This window comes from Podarcis melisellensis (assembly GCF_964234715.1).
Source record: "Podarcis melisellensis genome assembly, chromosome: 6".
Taxonomy (NCBI): domain Eukaryota; kingdom Metazoa; phylum Chordata; class Lepidosauria; order Squamata; family Lacertidae; genus Podarcis; species Podarcis melisellensis.
In genome coordinates, this window is record NC_138538.1 from 97,394,688 (window position 1) to 97,415,633 (window position 20,946).

The window sequence follows — 20,946 nt, forward strand, 5'->3', positions numbered from 1 at the left end:
TGACTTTTTTTAAAAAGCAAAACCCATCGTCTTATACATGGGAAAATACGGTAAATTATTAATGATGCATTCGTGTTAACACTAGATGTGGAAGGATAATAAAAGGGCCAGAAAAAACTGACAGTTAACCTTTAATGTTGAATTGAATAGGACTAACTCCACTTCCAAGTCCAGAATTCCTTATTTCTCACATAATCAATTTTAAGTAAGTCAAGTTTAGCTCTAGCTCCTCAGTCATACTGTCCCCTGACTTCTATCCTTGACCTGCCAGAAGTATGCTAAATTTTATGGGACTGGCGTTCAAAATATCCTACTTCATTCGTAAGACCTGTTTATAATACAGTAAAAATTAACTCAACAAGACAAACTTGCAGTAATAAATCAGCAGTTTTAACTACTTTTCAGTAAGTCTGAAGGTTACTTACTGCTGTACAGGCTTTTAAAAAATATATTTCCGAGTTGGAATAGTGAGTACAGAATTCAAACTGATAGCCTCCAAGGGGTTATATTTTGAGCTATAAGCTATGGCTACTGGTGCCAAAGACTTAAATGGAAATTAAGCTTAAATTCTTGCCAAGCTATGAAGAGCTTTCTGTTTACTAAGAAATAGAAATTACGGAGCTATTTCATGTTTCATCAGTATCCATAATAACTCTTATTAATATCTTTTAATACAACAAGTTTTCCTTTGTAGCTGAAACCTGTAGCTTCAGTTAACTAGGCTGATGCCTTTGGTGTTGTCTTCTAGTATGTTTGTGCTCATCTCAAGGCTCAATTCCTGCATTAGTTTGGAAACAGAATCTTCGCCATCTCCTGCAGCAGCACATTCCACTGTTCCTTCAGCTGTAGCACACAGCTGCTCAGAAGGCTTAATAATGGTCACTCCATATCCATTGTTACTGTAAATATGATTGTTTTTCATCCTTAGTTTAGGAGCAGGAAGAACCTGTTAAGAAGGAATCAAAAGTTTATTCATAAACTCTCGGTAGCTTCTTAATCAAATTATCTTCTTAAACATGGAAATCTTTTCAAATAATTTAGGTTGTTACAGTAGCATTCCATTGTCAACAAAAATTTACCTTAATGTTAATTCCACCAAAACTACCATGTGAGGAGTCACAGGTTCGGAAGTTATTGCAGTGGTGAATTTTGTTACCCTCCAGAGTAGCTGTGCTTCCTGGGTATAACTCGACTCCAGCCCCCTGAGTGCAAAAACCAAAATTTGGATTGACATGCAACTAGCTGTTCCTACTGATCATGTTATCAAAACAAAATCAATTTTTGTGTGTGAATACAAGTTAACTGATGCAGATCATTTAGAGTTCTGGTCAGCAACTAGCAGCTGTGCAGTACAGGAGTGCATAGAGTACTGGACCAGAACCCCACTTGCATGCTGCAAAACTGATTGGAATCAAGTTGTCTTGTCACATCTACCATCCCGCCCACTCACACCTCTTTCCTGTGGACCGGCAACTGTAATATTGAAATTTATGCTATCTATCACTGACATCAAGTCTTTTCATTATTAGTTTCCCTTCTGCATTAAACCAGGTTTTTGTGTATTCGCTGAATGAAAGCATCTTACATTCTCATATGCGTATTGTATCTTGTTTTGAACTGAAATAGAGTACCTGAGCTCCAGTAATCTCACTGTTTATAATTGTCAGAGAAGCCCCAACAAGTACACAGACACCAGTTCCTTCACACTTCAAAACACAGTTCTCCAGAAATGTGTGTCCAGATTCAACTACTATAATACCATCGAGAGTCCCTTGCTGCTGCACAGTAATATTCATTATCTTCAGATTTTGAGCCCTGGACACTATAAAACTCTCATAGACAGGATCTGAAACAATCACAATTTCCTCTCGTCTTCCAACTCCTAAACAAAATGGAGAAATGGAATTATTAAAATCAATTAAATGTAGAAGTGCACAGAAATTGGACAATGGGAGTAGGGAGGAAATGTCCATTTGACCAAGCAGCTTTAAGTACAGTGGTACCTTGGGTTAAGTACTTAATTCGTTCCGGAGGTCCGTTCTTAACCTGAAACTGTTCTTAACCTGAAGCACCACTTTAGCTAGTGAGGCCTCCTGCTGCTGCCGCGCCAGGGGAGCACGATTTCTGTTCCCATCCTGAAGCAAAGTTCTTAACCCAAGGTACTATTTCTGGGTTAGCAGAGTCTAACCTGAAGCGTATAACCCGAGGTACCACTGTACTTCAAAAAAATAATGGATGGTATTCAATGCTGTCCTTGTTCAACAAGAATGCAGTTTTCCTTTCCTCTCTTCTGTGCCCCCACGCCACCTGCAAAATCTGCTTCAGAGGACTGATGCACATTGGTGGCACAGTTTGGTGGTTGGCTGATGGCTGTCAGAAAAACACAGAGCTGACCATGCCTTGCATTTGCTACAATCTGGAGCCAATTCTGAGCCAACTTGGAATTTAGCAGGACACAAAACTTTCTATGCCGATTGCACTGTATAGTTCCTAATGTGATCCAACACTGATGGCTGCACCCGTGTACAGTGGTACCTCTGGATGCAAACGGGATCCGTTCTGGAGCCCCAGAACCTGTGTGTCTGCACGTGTCCTGATTCGCCACTTCTGCGCATGCGCGTGACGTCACTTTCAGCATCTGTGCATACGCAAGCGGCAAAACCCGGAAGCAACGCATTCCATTACTTCTTGGTCGCCGCAGAGCACAACCCGAAAACGCTCAGCCTGAAGCAACTTCAACTCGAGGTGTGACTGTAGTCCCAATCAGATCACCAGCAATAGTTGTAAAGCTACGCTCAAGAGCAGGATAGGAGACCATGAAATTAGACCCACTCTTCTACAGCTGATGATTAATTTGCTATTGCAGATAACATGACCAGTGCTGCACATGTTTGGAGTTGCTTCAGAACTTTTATTAAGAAGCTGTAATGCCTATAATAAAAGAAACAAACAAGAAATGTTTTTATATAAAACCTTAAGTGATTCACTCTCCAAATTGTGAAAACCTGAAAGAGCCTCACATTTAACCAATCTTTATTCTAATAGTTGGTTTTAGTTTTCTTAATCTATTCTATAAAAATCACAGCAGGCACACTACTGACCTTTAATAACAATATCTTCAGTTAACATGGAAAGGTTAGCTGCTTTATATTCTCCTGGGAAAATAAGCACATTATCTCCACTGTAACAGCTGTCCAAGGCCAGGTTTAAGTTATCATGCTGCTGAAGAAGTGTGTCTGGGGCTAATTCTTTAACCTGGGCAGATGAGACAGATACAAAGTAAAATCAGGGATTAGCCAGTCTTGTTTCAAAGGTTAATGTGGTTTTTTTTAGCCTATCCTTTCACTATTGCTTCTTTGCAGCATACTTCTAGGAACTCTCTGAACTTTTCTCGAGTTGAGAATTTTGCCCCAGGATGAGAACGGAAATCGTGTGCCGGTGGCGCAGCAGCAGCAGCAAGAGGCCCCATTAGCGAAAGCATGCCTCTGGTTAACAACAGTTTCAGGTTAAGAACAGACCTCTGGAACGAATTAAGTTCGTAACTAGAAGTACCACTGCACACATTAGTTTCCTTCTGTATTAAGTGCACAAGTGTTAGCATTTCTCTAAAAAACGAAACAAAAAACAATTTGGGCAAAGTTCCTTTATGGGTTATGTGTGTAAGTGCCGTATTGGATGTGACCAGCACCAAGATGACAGGCACTCTGAAATGATAATAGTGTTTCCATAAACACCTTGCAAGTGCAAAAATGCTAGTCTTCATCTACTTTGCTAGCACTAAAACAAACAGCAGCTTATTAGGACAGTTTTTAACCAAGCAAAACTGAAATTAAATTAAAAAACTGCTGAATTCAATCCCCTTCCAGCCAGACTGCTTTTTGGAGAATCATGAAGAGAGCAGAAGGCAACAGCTGTCTATAGTATTTCAAAATAAAAGAATCCTGCACCTTACAGTTCTACAAAGGGAGCAATAATGGAAGAGCTGTTTGGGTAGGGTTGGAGAGAAGAAGGGATATCAAGGAAAGTTTGCTGAAGGAGAAGCAGCAGTCTCAGCTACTTGGATATTTATTCAAATGAACTCCTTACCATTTCTGCTGCTGCTGTTTTTGCAACAATGTAAGTTACAGTTTTTCCATCATCTCTGTGTCCTTTCCTCCGTTTCAAAATTCTTGGGGTCAGAGGTCCATGAGCCCTAAAATTTAAAATGAACTTTGTACTATCAATAATGCCTTATGCAAAGCATTCTGTAGATGTATTTAAATAAAATTGGCTTCAAGTATGCTTAGCATTGTATTTGTTTCAGCTTTAAACAGATACAGACATTTAAGCCTAAACAATATCCCTACAGAAAATGAGCATACCAGAAATGTCTGGCATGACAAAGCCTTGAAAATGCAAAGCAAAAAAATACGAAGCATTCAGTATTTTTACTCTTTGCCAGACAACTTCATTTACAACTGATGTAATAGCTCTGTAGGCCCTAGAAATATTTACTATGAATATTGGCTTAAAATGAATAAAATTTGAACTACTTAAAGTATAAGGAGTATTCAAGGCAGCTAATTAAAAAGAACTAAAGGGTGCTGCGTCAAAGCTATTTGAAAGCATTTTTATCAACCATTTTGGAGGGGAGATTAATCTTTAAAAGCAGAAACCAATATATTCACAGATCATTAGTATTACAAAGTTAGTATTTGCTAGTATAAGAAAAAAAAATTAAACGTTTTCATGCTCCATGTCATCTGCCCCCCAGTGTTTTCTAAATAATTCATTCAATTTTTGAACTTTTGCTCTATTAATATTTTAATGAAATTGAAGCATAGAATATAATAATTATTACAAAAGAATATAGATATTTAAATAAACTTACATAGTCTTAAGTATAAAAGACCAGCTGAACTGGCAGCTTTTATATCACAGGGAACTGCAGAACACAGTGAGCCCCGTGGAATTTAATAGAACTGAGTAGACATGCTAACTGTCGCATGGTAACAAGGAGGAGTCCTGCTTTTCCACAACTAATCCTTTCTAACTCTAAAATAAGAGTTCGTGGTAAGTGAAGTTCCACCAAATAGAAAACCTATTACACTGGATTTTAGGTACTTTTTCCTTCATTGTCTAGATTAATATGAACTTCACTTACCACCATGGCCCTAATTACTTATGGAAATATGTACAATTGTGGGAAGAACACATTGTTACTAAGTTCATAGCTGTCAACTTTTCCGTTTTCTTGTGAGGAATCCTATTCGGAATAAGGGAATTTCCCTTAAAAAAAGGGAAATGTTGACAGCTATGTAAGTCCAGAAAGTTTCTTTATGATTATACAAAACACAGCTAGCAGCTCTACAAGTTCTCAGATAGGAATTTCCCCATTCTTCTCAGTTGCCAGACACTGAAACTAGGAGCATAATTACTCATGCAGACATGTAACCTACTGTTGGCTCCTGCCTTTCAAAAAATGAAGCAATCCATTACAAATCTCTGCAGATTGTTGATCTGGATAAATCTACTGGCATTATGATGATTATCTTAACTAATAAATAAATAAATAATTAGTTATTTATCATATGTGGCTCTCATGCCATTCCCACCAATTTCAATGGAATTTGCTTTCTTTTAAGCGTATTCAGAAGAGTTGCTTTTGTTCTTCCCATTGCTGACAAAAATGGTATGAAAGTTAAGTATTTTCTGTTATTTACTACTGCAAACATTTCTTAATAAAAGTATGTACATACACTTAAAGGAACCAAATTTAATGCTATGGCAGAGTTTCCCAGTTTAATATTTATTCAACTGTTACACCAAACAGAATAAAAGACAGAAATGCAAAAACTAGTAAACAGGTGTGTACCCAAATGTCCAATCCTGTAATTTCAAGTCTCTGCCTTAATGGTACAATCTGAAAACATACGAGGAGAAATGTCCAGGCCACTGCTGTAGCATCAGGAGTATTTCATTTATCATATATGATCTTATGAAGACACTTTAGGCACAACAGGACAGACAGTTAAGGTGACATCATTTCATCAGATATCTCCTAGCAATCGTTTATAATGGAAATACACAATATAACTACACCAGGACACGCCAATCTGAGTGTACATCTACACAAATTATGGTCAATGTAGTTAAACATATACAGTGGTACCTCGGTTTTTTAACGTCTCCGTTGACTAATATTTTGGTTTTCAAATGCTGTAAGCCCGGAAGTAAATGCTGTTGTTTTCGAACGCGCCTTGGAAGTCAAACTAGAAATGCGGCTTCCGTATTTGAGTTTATCGTTTTGAGGCTTCCGTACTGAGTTTTCAGTTTTCGAACGTTTCGAAACTCGAACTGTCTTCCAGAACAGATTACGTTTGAAAACCGAGGTACCACTGTAGTAACATCTAATTCACTAACAAATGAATTGTACTTACAATTAATAAAGCAATAGGTAATTAAAACAAGCTATTTGGACAACAAGCAAAATAATTGAACCATTTTTTAAAATCAATGCCAACTTAAATTACCTCAGGCGTAAATCTTCCCATATTTTCAACAATCCACATAGCATTATCAATTCATAATACTTTTTCCAACATTCAACTGCTTGTTCTGCTGTGGGTTCTTCTTTAATATTACTTTGGTAATGAATCAACTCCAAATGCAGACTTTTGTACTTTTCAAGATTTCTTCTAAAACGATGAGCAATCGGAGCAGGGATAGTCCCATTCTGAATATCACACCAACTATGAAGATTTAAGAAAATTAGAGCTTCTCCTTTTGAAACTTTATGCAAAAACTAAGCTCTACTAGTTCTCTCAAACAGCAGATCAGGAGGTTAACTTGAATAAGAATTGCATCACTTCAAACTGCAGGTGAAGTTGCTCTCATGACAGGATGTCCCCCTATATATTAAAAAAAATAAAATCCAATTTATGTTACGGAAATTAATGGCTTCTAACCTAGCCCTCTCCATCACTCAGTAGAGCCTTCACCAAAAATCTGAAGTACTTCCCCATCTGCTGTTTGTGAGAACTATTCCTGAGCAGCATAAGGTAAAGGTAAAGGGACCCCTGACCATTAGGTCCAGTCCTGGCCGACTCTGGGGTTGCGGCGCTCATCTCGCTTTATTGGCTGAGGGAGCCGCCGCACAGCTTCTGGGTAATGTGGCCAGCAGGACTAAGCTGCTTCTGGAGAACCAGCGCAGCACACGGAAACGGCGTTTACCTTCCCGCCGGAGTGGTGCCTATTTATCTAGTTGCACTTTGACATGCTTTCGAACTGTTAGGTTGGCAGGAGCTGGGACTGAGCAACGGGAGCTCACCTGAGCAGCATACTTACATCTTAATTCTCTCTTCTATCAGTGCAGCATAGGTCTCGCTCTTTTCATCATCATCCCAGTCTCTCCAAAGGAAGTCATAGAAAAACCTAAATAAAACACATAGTTGCATTGCATTGATAATTATTATAAAAAGTACCTAAGTATATACAGCTACAAAGTTTAGGAGGCACTTGGGAGACTGGAGAAAGAGGACTACCATCTTTGGCTCTCCCTAGTACTTGAGTAGAGACAAGGGCACCATCTAGCTGCTGTGAACCATTTGGCCTTGTGAGACCTTGCCTGTTCTGAACTGCATTTAAGCCAAGCTACTGTGGCCCCATGGAGTGCCATGAACCCAGTTTTAGGATGGTTCAGTGTTATTTTTGTTTATTTTGCTTTGAACTCTAATTGTTATATTTGCTCTGTATTAGTTATCTACTAAGTCTAGATTACTGAATTGTGATACTCAATTCCTTATGGGTTATATCCAGTTGTGGCAGCTTGTTAATGCAACAACCATTACAACAGCTTCACCTTACAACAGCACAGCCACCAAATCCAATGGATGTCCTCCCCTTGTGAAAGATGTCACCCGATTGCCAGCACAACTGCTACTGTTATACAGTCGTACCTCTGCTTACGTATCCCTCTGGTTCTGTAAACTTCAGGATACGTAAGCAGCAAACCCGGAAGTATATTTCTGGCTTTTTGCCACGTGCGCATGTGCAGAAGCGCTCCACCGCCACGCGCACATGCACAGAAGCGGTCCCTCCAATTGTGGAATCCTCGGGATCTGACCGGAGCTCCAGTACGGATCCCGTTTGCAACCAGAGGTGCCACTGTACTCTGTGGCACTTAATCTTGTGTGCTAACACAGAATAACATCAACTGTCAATCTTTTTGAACTAACACAATGTTGGATCTCATCCTTACTTTAATCATTTTTATCTTACTTGAATTTTTTATATGTTTTGTGACATACTATTTTTCAGAAGTTATGCAAAATGGACATGTAAATAAGCTAAAAAAGGACATTCATTGCCAGAATGTATCTAGCAAAAATATATAGCAGAAATAATAAAATTCAGAAGGCAAAAGAGGGAAAAGCAAAATAAAAGTTTGCAAAATTAATTTTGTTAATCTTCCTATACAGTACAGAAAAACTGTAATGTACAAGCTGTCTATATTATGTCAACTTTACCGTATTATTGGTACACAATACAGTGGTACCTCAGGTTACATACACTTCAGGTTACAGACTCCACTAACCCAGAAATAGTACCTCGGGTTAAGAACTTTGCTTCAGGATGAGAACAGATATCATGCAGCAGCGGTGCGGCAGCAGTGGGAGGCCCCATTAGCAAAATGGTACTTCAGGTTAAGAACAGTTTCAGGTTAAGAACGGACCTCCGGGACGAATTAAGTTCTTAACCCGAGGTACCACTGTAATGTATTCCATCTTTTTCTAAATAAAAGAATCCTTTTTTACTTCATTTCTGGGAGAGCTGTGTCAGCTAATATGTATTGTCTTCTCTTATGTCTAAACACCTCTCTACCTGGCTTTGCTTGAATAGGTGCCTTACTTTGGTTCAAAATATTGATGTTCTGTTTTGGGCTATTTTTAAATGTCTTTATGTTTCTATAAAGTCTTTTATGCTCTCCTTTCTTTCTGCAGCCTAAAGAAATAAAAACTTCTTTATGTTTAGCCGTTTGACAGATTGACCACATTAACCCCAGAATACTGTAAAAGAGTAGCAGGTGAGGAAGCAATACAGGCTTCCTTTATATATAAAAAAATAGAAAGATTAAACAAAATACAGAACTGACATGAACTTACACTAAATAAGAAAGTAGCTGTTGAAGATAGGTACTCCTGTCAGTTAAGTAGAACAGATTGTTCCCACATCCCTGCTTTCAACTTCCCCCAAAGGCGGGACCAAATATTGGTTAGGTTCTGTTTATTTTTGGCTAAACTTCTTTAAACTCAAAGTTTGGATGAAATTGCCTAGTTATTTACAACAAACCCTGAATAAACTGTAGTCACTAATTAGATACAATGGCTGAATAACATCTGTTGAAAATCTCCTGGAAGTAGTATTTTAAAGCATAATAAGTGGGATGGCCACATTAGTCAAAGCAGCTGACATATGACAGGAACTTACAGCTCCAAACCAAGAAGAATCAAATTAAAGATAAGAATCAAAACAAGGCCCCAGGGAAATAATGTTCCTACATCAGCCATGGCTCCAGATGACAGACCGGTAAGTCAACAAGGATCTGAGATAAAATACTACAAGAACATGCAATTGAAGCAATAGGCACCTAACTTCTGGAAACCACAGATTCATAATGTCAGTGCTACAAATTAGCAGCCCCGAATGGCTAATAACCATTAAAAGAATGCCAGCAGTTCATCCTTGGTATAGGGCTTTCCAAATTTCGCTGCATTTTGATGCATCCACTGATCATGTGTTTCTGTTACTTAAGAGCTGTTAATAATGGGGAGAAAGTAAAGTACTGAAGGACACATTAACTGACCACTAGTAAGTTTTGTAAGGTTTTAATATTTCAGGGTTCTGTAACTTAAAATGGAATAAAGGAAGCTGCCTTTTATCAGATCAGATTATTTCTACATCAATCCTATTATTCTCCACTTTGACTGGTAGCAGCTTGCAAAGCTGTCAGGCAGAGATCTTTCACATCACCTGTTACCTGGGATGCCAGGAACCATCACCTGCACATAAAGTGTGTACTCCACCTCCCTAACTTCAAAAATAAGCTTCTACCCTCAGTCTAATATTCTTAAATTCTTTTTCTATTAGTTATTTCTATTTTGTCACACCTTCTTTAATATGCTGTTGAATCCCAAACTCTAGAAAAACATACCTCACAATTTCCAAAGCCTTGGCTATATCATACACTGCGCTGTCCTGCCCCTCTACAGGATAGACTTCCAAAAGAGGCACACAATGATCCATTTCCTCCAGAACTTCATCAACTAACTGTCTTGGAATATTTGCAATATTAGAGGAAAAGGGTTCAGCTACACATACAGAAACTTTGAAGTTAGCAGAGGGATTCTGGGGCAGTTTGCAAGTAACCTGTAACAAAGAAACAATTACAAGGTTAGAATAGATTAAGATTTATATATAGATTTCTCAACTCTTTTGACTTTTGTTATACAATTTATGGCTACAATCCGGTTTTCAAGATAGGTCAACTGAGAGGCTATTGGATATGACACAAATTATGCTGACACTGCAGCAATTTAAGTCCCCCCACCCACATGGGAGTATAAGATGCCCAGTCCATTATGCTTAAAGAACATTGAAATGGTAGGTTTTCTAAACACCAGATTATTGAATGCACAAAGACTGAAAAATGTCCCCAATCAGCTGTCGCGCAGAAAACAAGAGAGTAGATAGCAAAGATAGAATTAGGTCGATTTAAAAAGGAAGTGGGAAGGAAATAAGGAATCTCACCCAAACATGTACATGTTTCATTGCATACTGTTGTCCCATATATATATATATATATATATATATTCGTATCCTCCAAAGGGAATTCTTGTCAGTAAGCAAGTCTTCCTGGGTCAGAGCTGGAACTCTTAGCCCCAGTATAACAGAACTCCCAAAGAAGCTTTGGCTATTATATAATAATTATTATTACTGAAAATAGTATGTATTTCCATACAGAAGAAGTTATATTATTATACTTTTTCTGTTTTTAAATGTATTTTATTAAATATTTCTTGGTTTACAAAAGTATGTGCAATGTCTCATTTTTTTACATTTACATTTTTTTACAGATCAGTTTCATTTGTTGAGACATTAGTGTTACATTAGGAAGAAAAGGGGGAAAGAGGTGGAGGGGGAATGGGGAGGGGTGATGTTTCTATTTTTATTTGCGTTAGCGATGCTTGTGCAGGTTCTCTTTGGTGTTGAGAGGTTGGGGGTTGGCCTAGGGTGTGATTGTTCATTTGTGATTGGCTGTGGTGAACTTTGTTTTCATGTGTGGACTTCCGGGTTAGCGCCATCGTCTAATGGCGGATTCCCTCCGAGCTCCGGAGGGAATCGGCTCAGTAGGGGACGGGTCCTGCCGCGGGGGCGACGCGGGGACCCTCAGAAACCACAGGCGCAGAAGCCTGTGGACCTGGTGACTCGGCGGGCACCATTTGTGCCCCCCCGACCCGCGAGGGAGCCTTTTTAAAGGCTTCGGAACGGGGGACGGGGAGCGGCGCGGTGCTGAGAGTCGACTGCTTCCCCTACGGAGTGAAGCCGCATGCCATGGTCGGAGAGCGCTGACTTCTTTGAACATTTGAACTAAAAGTAACAACCCGTGAGTAATACGGAAATTGGACTTATAAAAGAGAAAATTTTTCTTTGGATTAGGCACGATCGGGGAAGGCAAAGAGGAAGTCTGTCTCCCTGCCTTGTAAACAACTTAAAGCAAGGACTAGATAACTGAGGTTGAGAGAACACCTTCTTCTTTAGTGGATAAAAGCAATTAATTTCACGTTTTGGCAGTATAAGTGATCTTTGCTGGAGGATAAGAGTTAACTTTGAGAGCGGAAGTGTCACCCCCCCCTCCAGGACCCGGGAGTGATCCGTGAGAGAGCCTGTTGAAGAGACATAGAAGATTTTGACAGCTGTCAAACTAGCTGTCAAAGTTGGGAAGAAAAGAGAACTTTGTTTCTGGTGTCTCCGCTGGTTAGATTTGTTGCAATCTGGTTATAAATTGTTGAAAACAAAGAACAAGTTAATTGGACTTTTGGGTTGGAACTGGAAGGAATACTAAGTAACTAGAATCCCTCTAGAGGGGGGTTCAGGGACATTACAAGAATGGCTGCAAGTGGAAAAATACTGACTGAACTGGATAGGGTTTTCTTCTCTTGGGAAAGTTACAAAAGCAAAGCGATGTTTTGGCTACAAATGTTACGACACTGAATGAAACAGTAAATAAACTTACTGAATCTGGAAGGGACTTGACTCAAGTCTTTGCAGCTGAACGAAAAGTCTTTGTAGCTGAACAAAAAATCTTTGCAGCTGAACAAGAAAAGAAATCTGAGAAATCTGAGAAAGTGGAGAGATACATGATGATCTGGAGGGAAAGGAAGGAGGAGCTACAATGCCGCAGATGATTAAGGAGAGTCAGAGGCCTGTTAAGATGGACATAGAGGAAAATAAGATCTGGATGATGAAAATCTGGTTTGAACTGAAGAATGAAGAATGGAGAGATCTCCTTATGTGGAGATCCGAAGAGCTATGGATTACAAATTTGACTAAGGTGGAAGCTGGAGCTTTTGGAGCATTTGGACTTAAAAGAAACAAGAAACAAGATTTGGGCTTCACTCTTAAATATGGAGGTCGGGCTGGAAGAAAAATGGACATTATTGGGACAGAGCTTCTCCAAGACTTGGTGTTTAATATAAAGGACTATCAAAAAAACCGGCAGAGAGGAGTTGAGAGAGAATTAAGAGCCTCGGACGTGAGGTCTCCAGGCTGATAAGCAGTTAGACCGACGGATATTTGTTGGGGATCGAAACCGGGAAAGGGGGGGGTGAGGTTTGGGAATCCAAAGGGTGTACAATTATATTTTGTTTTTGTTTTTTATTTTGTTTTGTTATTAGTATAAAAATTGGGGAATTCGTGGAAGGGAATTGGGGTCGACCTTAGAAAAAGATTTTAAGAATGGGTACTGGTGTATAAAGACTGATGTTTATAATTTAAAATTGATTATATAAAATGAACGAAATATAATAATGAACTATATATAATAAGATTAAAAATTGGGGATAAGAACTTGTTGAACTAAAAATTGAAATTGGAATACAAGAAGGGGAGGCGTGGGGAAGTCATGGAAATAAGTTATTGAAAATAAGGCTTGTAAATGTGGAGTGTTTCTTTTCTTTTTTTAATTTTTTGTTTTTTCCTTTTTTCTTCTTTGAAAATTTCAATAAATATCTTTTTTAAAAAAACTTTGTTTTCATGTGTGAGTGGGGTGGGTGGATGTTTTGGATTAGGTTAGCCATATTGATTCGTATGCTGTTGGTGGATTCTTGTCATTGTTTTGTTGGGCTGTGTATGTGATAAAGGAGCCATACTGGGGTGAGGGCGTTTTCTATTTATCCCCGTGTCAGTTTCCGTTTATAGTATTGGTTAATTTTTCTAGTAAGACTGTTTCCCATACTGTTTGGTACCATTGGTCCATGCTTACTCTTGACAGGTCTCTCCAGTGTCTGGTTATGATGCTTCTGGTTGCTGAGAGTAGGTGGATTATGAGTTCTTTGTGATATGAGTGGGTATTATTGTCTTGGAAGATGTTTAGTAGGGCCAGTTCTGAGGTTATTTCTAATACTTGCTTAGTTATTTTGCATATTTCTTTTATGGCTGTTGTCCAGAATAAATGGATTTTGGGGCATTCCCACCACATGTGGAAGTATGTGCCTGTGGAGGTGCACCCTCTCCAGCATTTTGGTGAGATTCCTGGGCGTATTAGCACTAATTCCCTTGGTGTTAGGTACCACCTGTAGGTGAGTTTCAGAGTGAGTTCTTTCCTTTTCATTGATATGGATTTGAAGGGGGGGGTTAACTTTAGACCACATTCTGGTTCACTGAGTGGGGTTAATCTCATAGCCTATGTCATCCTCCCATTGTTTTTTGATTACATCTAGGGGGTTCATGGGGTTTTGGAGTAGCATTTTGTATACTGCAGATACCATCCCTTTGCCATGACCCTTTGTTGTTAGGAGGAGGTTTTCGAAGGTTGTCAGGGGACTAGTTCCTGCTTTTACCACTGGATTGTTTAAGAGGGAATGTACGGTAATTGGTGGTGTGTTAACCAGGGCATTTGGGCGTCTTCTAGTTTGTCTTCTATTTCTTGTGTTGATAAGGGTTTGTTATTTTTATAGAAATCTGCCAGGTTTTTATTTGGAGGTTTTGTGCTGTGTGGTGGAATAATGGGTGGTACGCTAGGGGAATTACTGGGGATGGGGTTGGGGGCAGTTTGCCTATTTCTGCTTTCCATGCTTTAAGCATGGTCTGTGTGTACCTGTTAAGTGTTGTGGGAATTTTCCTTAGTTTGTTTGGGAGGAATGGGTATGCTGTGGTGCAGGTATTTTCAACTGTGTCCCTTTCTAGGTGTATCCATTGTTTTGTCTCATCTTTTAGTATATATGGGATTATGTGGCGTACTTGGTTGGCAATGTAGTATAGTTCTATGTTGGGGATTCCCCATTCTCCCTCTGAGGGGGGAGGTGCAGGTATTTGGAGCTTATTTTTTGTTTTTTTGTGTGAGAAATAAATAAGTGTAGGTTTTTTCTGCCGTTTACAGAGTTGGGTTGGGGGAATCCAGACTGGGAGGGTTAGGAATAGGTAGGTTAGTTCTGGGAGGGGATACTTTTGATCGTGGCTATTTTGCCTGAGAGAGTGAAGTTCATGTTTTTCCATCTCTTTAGGTCTTTGTTAATTTGTCACCACAAGGGGTTGTAGTTGTGAAGCTGTAAATTATTGAGGTTTCTGGTTATTTGTACCCCTAGGTATCTGAACTTGGTGACATTATACTTTTTTTCAAACCTAAAAATACAATAAAAATATTACCATGTTTACACTATATACTATGCTCCCTTGTGTGCAATATGATCACTGTGTCTCCCCACCCTCTAGAATGCAATCCTAAAAATACCTTATTTAAGGAGCACAATCAAAATTCAACAAGTAAATACTTGGGGAAGCCTCATACCAAAAGGACTTCACCTCCTGGCAGAGGTTGCCAGGCAGACTTTCCTGCAAGGAGGTTACAAAGAAAAGCAACCATCACTGGGGGAGCTTCCAGACTACTACTATTTTGCGGTGGGATTCAAGGACATGCAGGCAAATTCAGGTGGCACAATACTTGATTGGAAGGCTTTGTGCAAGAAACCCACCTCCCCTTAAAAGTTCAGACTTCTTGCAACAAGGAAAGTGACACAACTTTGTCTAGCCTCCCCAAAGAAAGCTTTGACACAACGTCGTCTAGCCTCCCCACAAATAAATCAGAATGAATGCTCATCAAAGAACCAATGTTATCTAATTTCTCTGCAAACAACAGGATGAATTATGAACAAACATAAAATATAAACAATTAGAACAAAAAACACTGTGGTGACTTTCCCAATAGAGGCAATATCTGTGAAAATAAGAAATATGTGAAATGATTGGGTAACTTATAAAGACCTATTAATAGAAGTAGATCAAGAGATAAAATTAAGGAGGTTTGAAGATATAAGAGGTTTAGTATCCAACTGGTTGCAGTATCATCAGCTTAATGAAGTACAGTAGCACCTCAGCTTACGTGACCCTCGGGTAATGTAAACTTTGGGTTGCAAAAGCGGCAAACCTGGAAGTGTTTCGCCGTGTGCACATGTGCAGAAGCGCTCTACTACACCGTGTACATGTGCAGAAGCGGTCTGCACGCACATACGTGGTCCCTCCAGTTGCAGAAACCTCAGGATCCGACCAGAGCTTCAGAATGGATCCCGTCCGCAACCAAGGTACAACTGTATTTAACTTGGATTTTAAAAATGGTTTTTCAACTAAAACATCTCAATTTGAAAAAGAGTTGATAGAAAACAAAAGTAAATTAATTTCCAAAATGTTCAATCTATTATTGGAATGGCAAACAAAAGATGAGCACCTTTTAATTGATAGTTTTTATTCCTTACCTGTTTTATCTTATGCTGGTCTGTGACGAAAATAAAGTTTGATACTAACTAATACAGCTAAAAAAAGATGAGCAGGTTAAATAAGTGATGATACATTGGGCAAGGGACTTTGGTTATAATATTGAAACAGCAGCATGGGAGAGGTTATGGAATGTAGACTTAAAATTTACAACATGCTATATTTTGAAAGAAAACTACATGAAAATGATGTACAAATGGTATTTAACTCCAGAAGCGGCTTAGTCATGCTGGCCACATGACCTGGAAGCTGTCTACAGACAAATGCCGGTCCCTCGGCCTATAGAGCAAGATGAGTGCGCAACCCCAGAGTTGTCCACGACTGGACCTAACAGTCAGGGGTACCTTTACCTTTACCTTAACTAAAATGTATAAATCAAAATCAAATGTATGCTGTAAATTCTATAAAAAGAGGGCACCTTTTACCACATGTGGTCGTCATATAAGGTAATAAAAAAAACATTCTGGGAGAAGATGAGTTGAAAAAAATGTTAAAGATAACTTTTTCTAAGAAACGAAGCTTTTCTTTTAGGAATATTAGATATCAAATGACCAGAAAAAAACTGTTCATGTATATAACCACAGCTGCTCGGATGCTGCTAGCCCAGAAATAGAAGGAAGATATGGCCCTGATCAAGGAAGAATGAAAGATAAAATTAATGGACTTTGCCCAAATGGTAAAAAAATGGGAAGAATTAGAAACCAGGAAGAATAAACCAGGAAGAATGGGGGAAACAATAAATTTGAAAAATTACAGTGGTGCCCCGCAAGACGAACGCCTCGCAAGACGAAAAACCCGCTAGACGAAAGGGTTTTTCGTTTTGGAGGCGCTCGCAAAACGAATTTCCCTATGGGCTTGCTTCGCAAGAAGAAAGCCCATAGGGAAATCTCCGGGGACCTCTTTTAAATGCTGGTGGTGGGGAGCAAAGCCTTCCCCCCCCCCTCCGGCCTTCAGAAGAGGTCTAGGAAGGCCGGCAGGGGCCGAAAGGCTTTGCTCCCCACCGCCAGCATTTTAAAAGCAGTCCGGGATAGCAGGGAAGCGCTTCCCGCTATCCCGGATGGCTTTTGAAGGCAGGCGGGGTGCTCCCCCCCGCCTGCCTTCAAAAGCTGTCCGGAGGCTTTCAAATCGCCCCGGGACAGTCCCGGGGCGATCTAAAAGCCCCCGGGAAGGCAGGCAGGGGGGACAAAGACTTTTGCCCCCCGCCCGCCTTCGGAAGAGGTCCTGGAACTCTTCTGAAGGCTGGCGGGGGGCAAAAGTCTTTGCTCCCCCCTGCCTGCCTTCCCGGGAGAGTGGAGAAACGCAGCACTGGGTTTCTCTGCTCTCCCGGGAAGGCAGGCGGGGGGGAAGCAAAGACTTTCGCCCCCCCGCCAGCCTTCAGAAGAGGTCGGGGGACAGACTGTCCCCGGACCTGGTCTGAAGGCGGTTTCCATAGGAACGCATTAATTGATTTTTAATGCATTCCTATGGGAAACCGTGCTTCGCAAGACGAAAAACTCGCAAGACGAAAAGACTTGCGGAACGAATTAATTTCGTCTTGCGAGGCACCACTGTATTGTAAACAATTAAATTCATTAGCAGGATTAATTTGAAACTTGCAGTAAAAATTTGAACTAAGGAATATTTAAGGTTTTATTAAAGACTGGAGTTATAAAGGAGATGTGGGGTGGGGTGGGAATTATAACATAAGGATCCACATAAGGGGGGGAGGGAAGTCAAAGGGGATATATGTATTGTTTTCTGTTTTTAGTTCATGTTTTTATTTGATATATGTGAATCATCAACAAACATGTCTTCTGGAAGTGACCTGCAAAAGTCCTGGTTTCACTATAGTACACTGAAATAAAAAAGGAATGGAACATTCAGGACAGGGAAAATTATCAGAATAGGGCATTTCCTAAGTTATACAGGGGCCAGGCCATTTGGTACTTTAAAGGGAATACAGGCAACGACTGATTTTTTGTTGTTGTTGTTTAGTCGTTTAGTCGTGTCCGACTCTTCGTGACCCCATGGACCAGAGAACGCCAGGCACTTCTGTCCTCCACTGCCTCCCGCAGTTTGGTCAAACTCATGCTGGTAACCTCGAAAACACTATCCAACCATCTCATCCTCTGTCGCCCCCTTCTCCTTGTGCCCTCCATCTTTCCCAACATCAGAGTCTTTTCCAGGGAGTCTTCTCTTCTCATGAGGTGGCCAAAGTACTGGAGCCTCAGCATCACGATCTGTCCTTCCAGTGAGCACTCAGGGCTGATTTCCTTCAGAATGGAGAGCTTTGATCTTCTTGCAGTCCATGGGACTCTCAAGAGTCTCCTCCAGCACCATAATTCAAAAGCATCAATTCTTCGGCGATCAGCCTTCTTTATGGTCCAACTCTCACTTCCATACATCACTACTGGGAAAACCATAGCTTTAACTATACGAACCTTTGTTGGCAAGGTGATGTCTCTACTTCTCAAGATGCTGTCTAGGCCTGTCATTGCCCTTCTCCCAAGAAGCAGGCGTCTTTTAATTTCGTGGCTGCTGTCACCATCTGCAGTGATCATGGAGCCCAAGAAAGTAAAATCTCTCACTGCCTCCATTTCTTCCCCTTCTATTTGCCAGGAGGTGATGGGACCAGTGGCCATGATCTTCGTTTTTTTGATGTTGAGCTTCAGACCATATTTTGCGCTCTCCTCTTTCACCCTCATTAAAAGGTTCTTTAATTCCTCCTCACTTTCTGCCATCAAGGTTGTGTCATCTGCATATCTGAGGTTGTTGATATTTCTTCCGGCAATCTTAATTCCGGCTAGGGATTCATCCAGCCCAGTCTTTCACATGATGAATTCTGCATATAAGTTAAATAAGCAGGGACGTCCAAACAACATGTGACCACACAGTGCCAAACCCAGAAGCAGCCCCAAAATGGGATGGAGCAGGCTTATGTGTATTCCACTGACGCATGTGAGGGTCCAGAACGTAACCCTCACACAAAAGGATTACCTGTATAGAACTATTACAGAACTATGAAAGAAACATGATAAAGGTAAGGCCTCACTGCTTTCAGATGGTTGGATGTAAGTAAGACACTTGAGAGAACATTCCCAACGGCATAGCTAAACTGGTGGGAGCTTCACTTTCATCGTACGATGTCTCAGACCCAGTGATAAAAAGACCAAGTATTCAAAAACTTTCTGAAAGAGACTTGTAATGTTTCCTGCCACAACAAAGTATTCAAATTGTGGCTATCTTCAAATTAATATTCACTGAACTGAAAGTACTAGTTGCCTTCATTTTTTTAAAAAAAAAATTAACATTCTAAAGAGAAATGTAGTTACCTCAACAAGCACACCAACATATGGTATGGGAATTTCTTCAGAATTAACAAAAAAAAGTTCTGGATTGGTCTTCCAGATTCCAAGCCATTTTTCCTTCATCTTCAACTTTTCCAAAAGGTATTTGCTAATGGCTTCATTGGCATCTTCTGCCTTTCATGTAAAAGGAGAAAGAAATGTCAGAAATGTATTTGGATATTTTCAGAAACAAACAAAACATAACCTTGCAAATTAATCTGTAATACAAAATTGATCCTTTCCCTTTCTGCCCACCTAGCCAAATCCCTTTCTCTACAGGATGCGGCCAACCACACACACAATATGTCAATGCATCTACGAGTAGGATTTAGCTGAATGAAGCCATCTTTAATTATGAAGCTGTGGGTTGTGAAAATTGAGGGAATTCCTTAGACTGTTTTTCTCAGCACACAAATGCCCATCCTGTAACATAATTTGCTCTCTGGATCTATGTGTCCCCAGCTGCTTCTTATGAAAGTACAATCTAGAGAGGAGTCCCTAAGACAGTTGGAGAGGGCCTTGCAGCCAAGCTGGTACCAAATGTATTGCTCTTTTCCTTTGGACAACATCAGCGGGGGGGGCGGTGTTTCTTGCCATCTGGGCAGCCCAGGCCCTTCATACACGCCGCCAAGGCTGGTGCCTGGGGGGGGGGGTCACTTCATTGCTGCTAACACAGTTTGACATCACCCTCAGAGGTGCACTCTGGAGACAGACAGATGCCAACAACTTCTTTTTAACGTTTTATTTGCTTCTATTTTCTTACTATTGTTACTTGCCACAGATGCTATGCAAGCCGAAATTTGTGCACAAATTCTCTAGCTATGTGAAGTAAATACATGCATATAGTCTAATCAGCCTATTTCTCCCACTTGCTTTCCTGCCCAGGGGTGCACACATTACATTCTACTTGTTAACAGAGAGTTGAGCTGTACACTTGTAGTTATTCACATGTAAAGCTGGACGAGGGCAGCCTATGTATATGATACTTATTTGTGCAGTACATATCTGTCGGCCGCCTTGAGTCCCTGTCAGGGGAAAAGGCGGGCTTTACACATCCGTAATGCCGGTGAGGGTGCCGAGGGCGGGGGGGCTCTTGTCTTGGCTCCTCTCCCTCCCTCCCTCCCGGTCACCTTGCAGCCCCTCAGGAGGTCGTCGCAGTACAGCGCCGCCTTCCCGCTGCCGCTCAGAGCTCCCAGGTGAGAGGGAAACTGCGCCGGCAGCGGCCCGGCCTCCTCCTCCTCCGCCCCCGCGCCGCCCACGGGGACAGCCAGGCGGCGCTCCCTCGCGCCAAGAGGCGGGCTTTTCGCCGCCCCCGAGGCCGCTCCCGCTCCCTCCCCCGGATGCTCCGCGGCGCCGGACGCCATCGCCCTCCAGCTGCCCCGCCGCCGCCCCTGCGCCCCCCCCCCCCGGCAGGGCCTTTATAAGCGGGAACTACTTTCCCTGACGCGAGGCAGCCAATGGGAGAGGCGGCGGGGCGGAGATCCGCGCGGTCACAAAGGGACCGTTGGGGGACAGAGCACAGAGCCGGCGCGCGGTCTTCTTCCGCGTGCCGCGCGCAGGAGTCGGAAGGAGTGCCGCCCTGTTCCCTCTGGGC

At 41.1% G+C, this 20,946-nt stretch overlaps 1 protein-coding gene across 1 annotated transcript; it reads right to left on the reverse strand.

Moving 5' to 3' along the window:
• Nucleotides 1-114: 114 nt before the first annotated feature.
• Nucleotides 115-20,731, reverse strand: SHCBP1L (SHC binding and spindle associated 1 like). Its single transcript, XM_081915108.1, has 10 exons — nucleotides 20,483-20,731; nucleotides 19,338-19,487; nucleotides 10,193-10,407; nucleotides 7,327-7,413; nucleotides 6,513-6,731; nucleotides 4,087-4,192; nucleotides 3,102-3,255; nucleotides 1,632-1,882; nucleotides 1,080-1,202; nucleotides 115-946 (listed from the first exon to the last, which is right to left on the reverse strand). Exons 1-10 carry the CDS (start codon nucleotides 20,714-20,716, stop codon nucleotides 710-712), a joined length of 1,776 nt encoding a protein of 591 aa, XP_081771234.1. The 5' UTR covers nucleotides 20,717-20,731; the 3' UTR covers nucleotides 115-709.
• Between the last annotated feature and the right edge of the window lie 215 nt (nucleotides 20,732-20,946).

Coding starts and splice junctions, on each gene's coding strand:
- SHCBP1L (XM_081915108.1), bottom strand. CDS start 20,716: ATGGCGTCCGGCGCCGCGGAGCATCCGGGGGAGGGAGCGGGAGCGGCC. Junction 19,488..20,482: donor ACCTCCTGAGGGGCTGCAAG/GTGACCGGGAGG, acceptor TTTACATGAAAG/GCAGAAGATGCCAATGAAGC. Junction 3,256..4,086: donor AAACAGCAGCAGCAGAAATG/GTAAGGAGTTCA, acceptor TCATCTGCCCAG/GTTAAAGAATTAGCCCCAGA.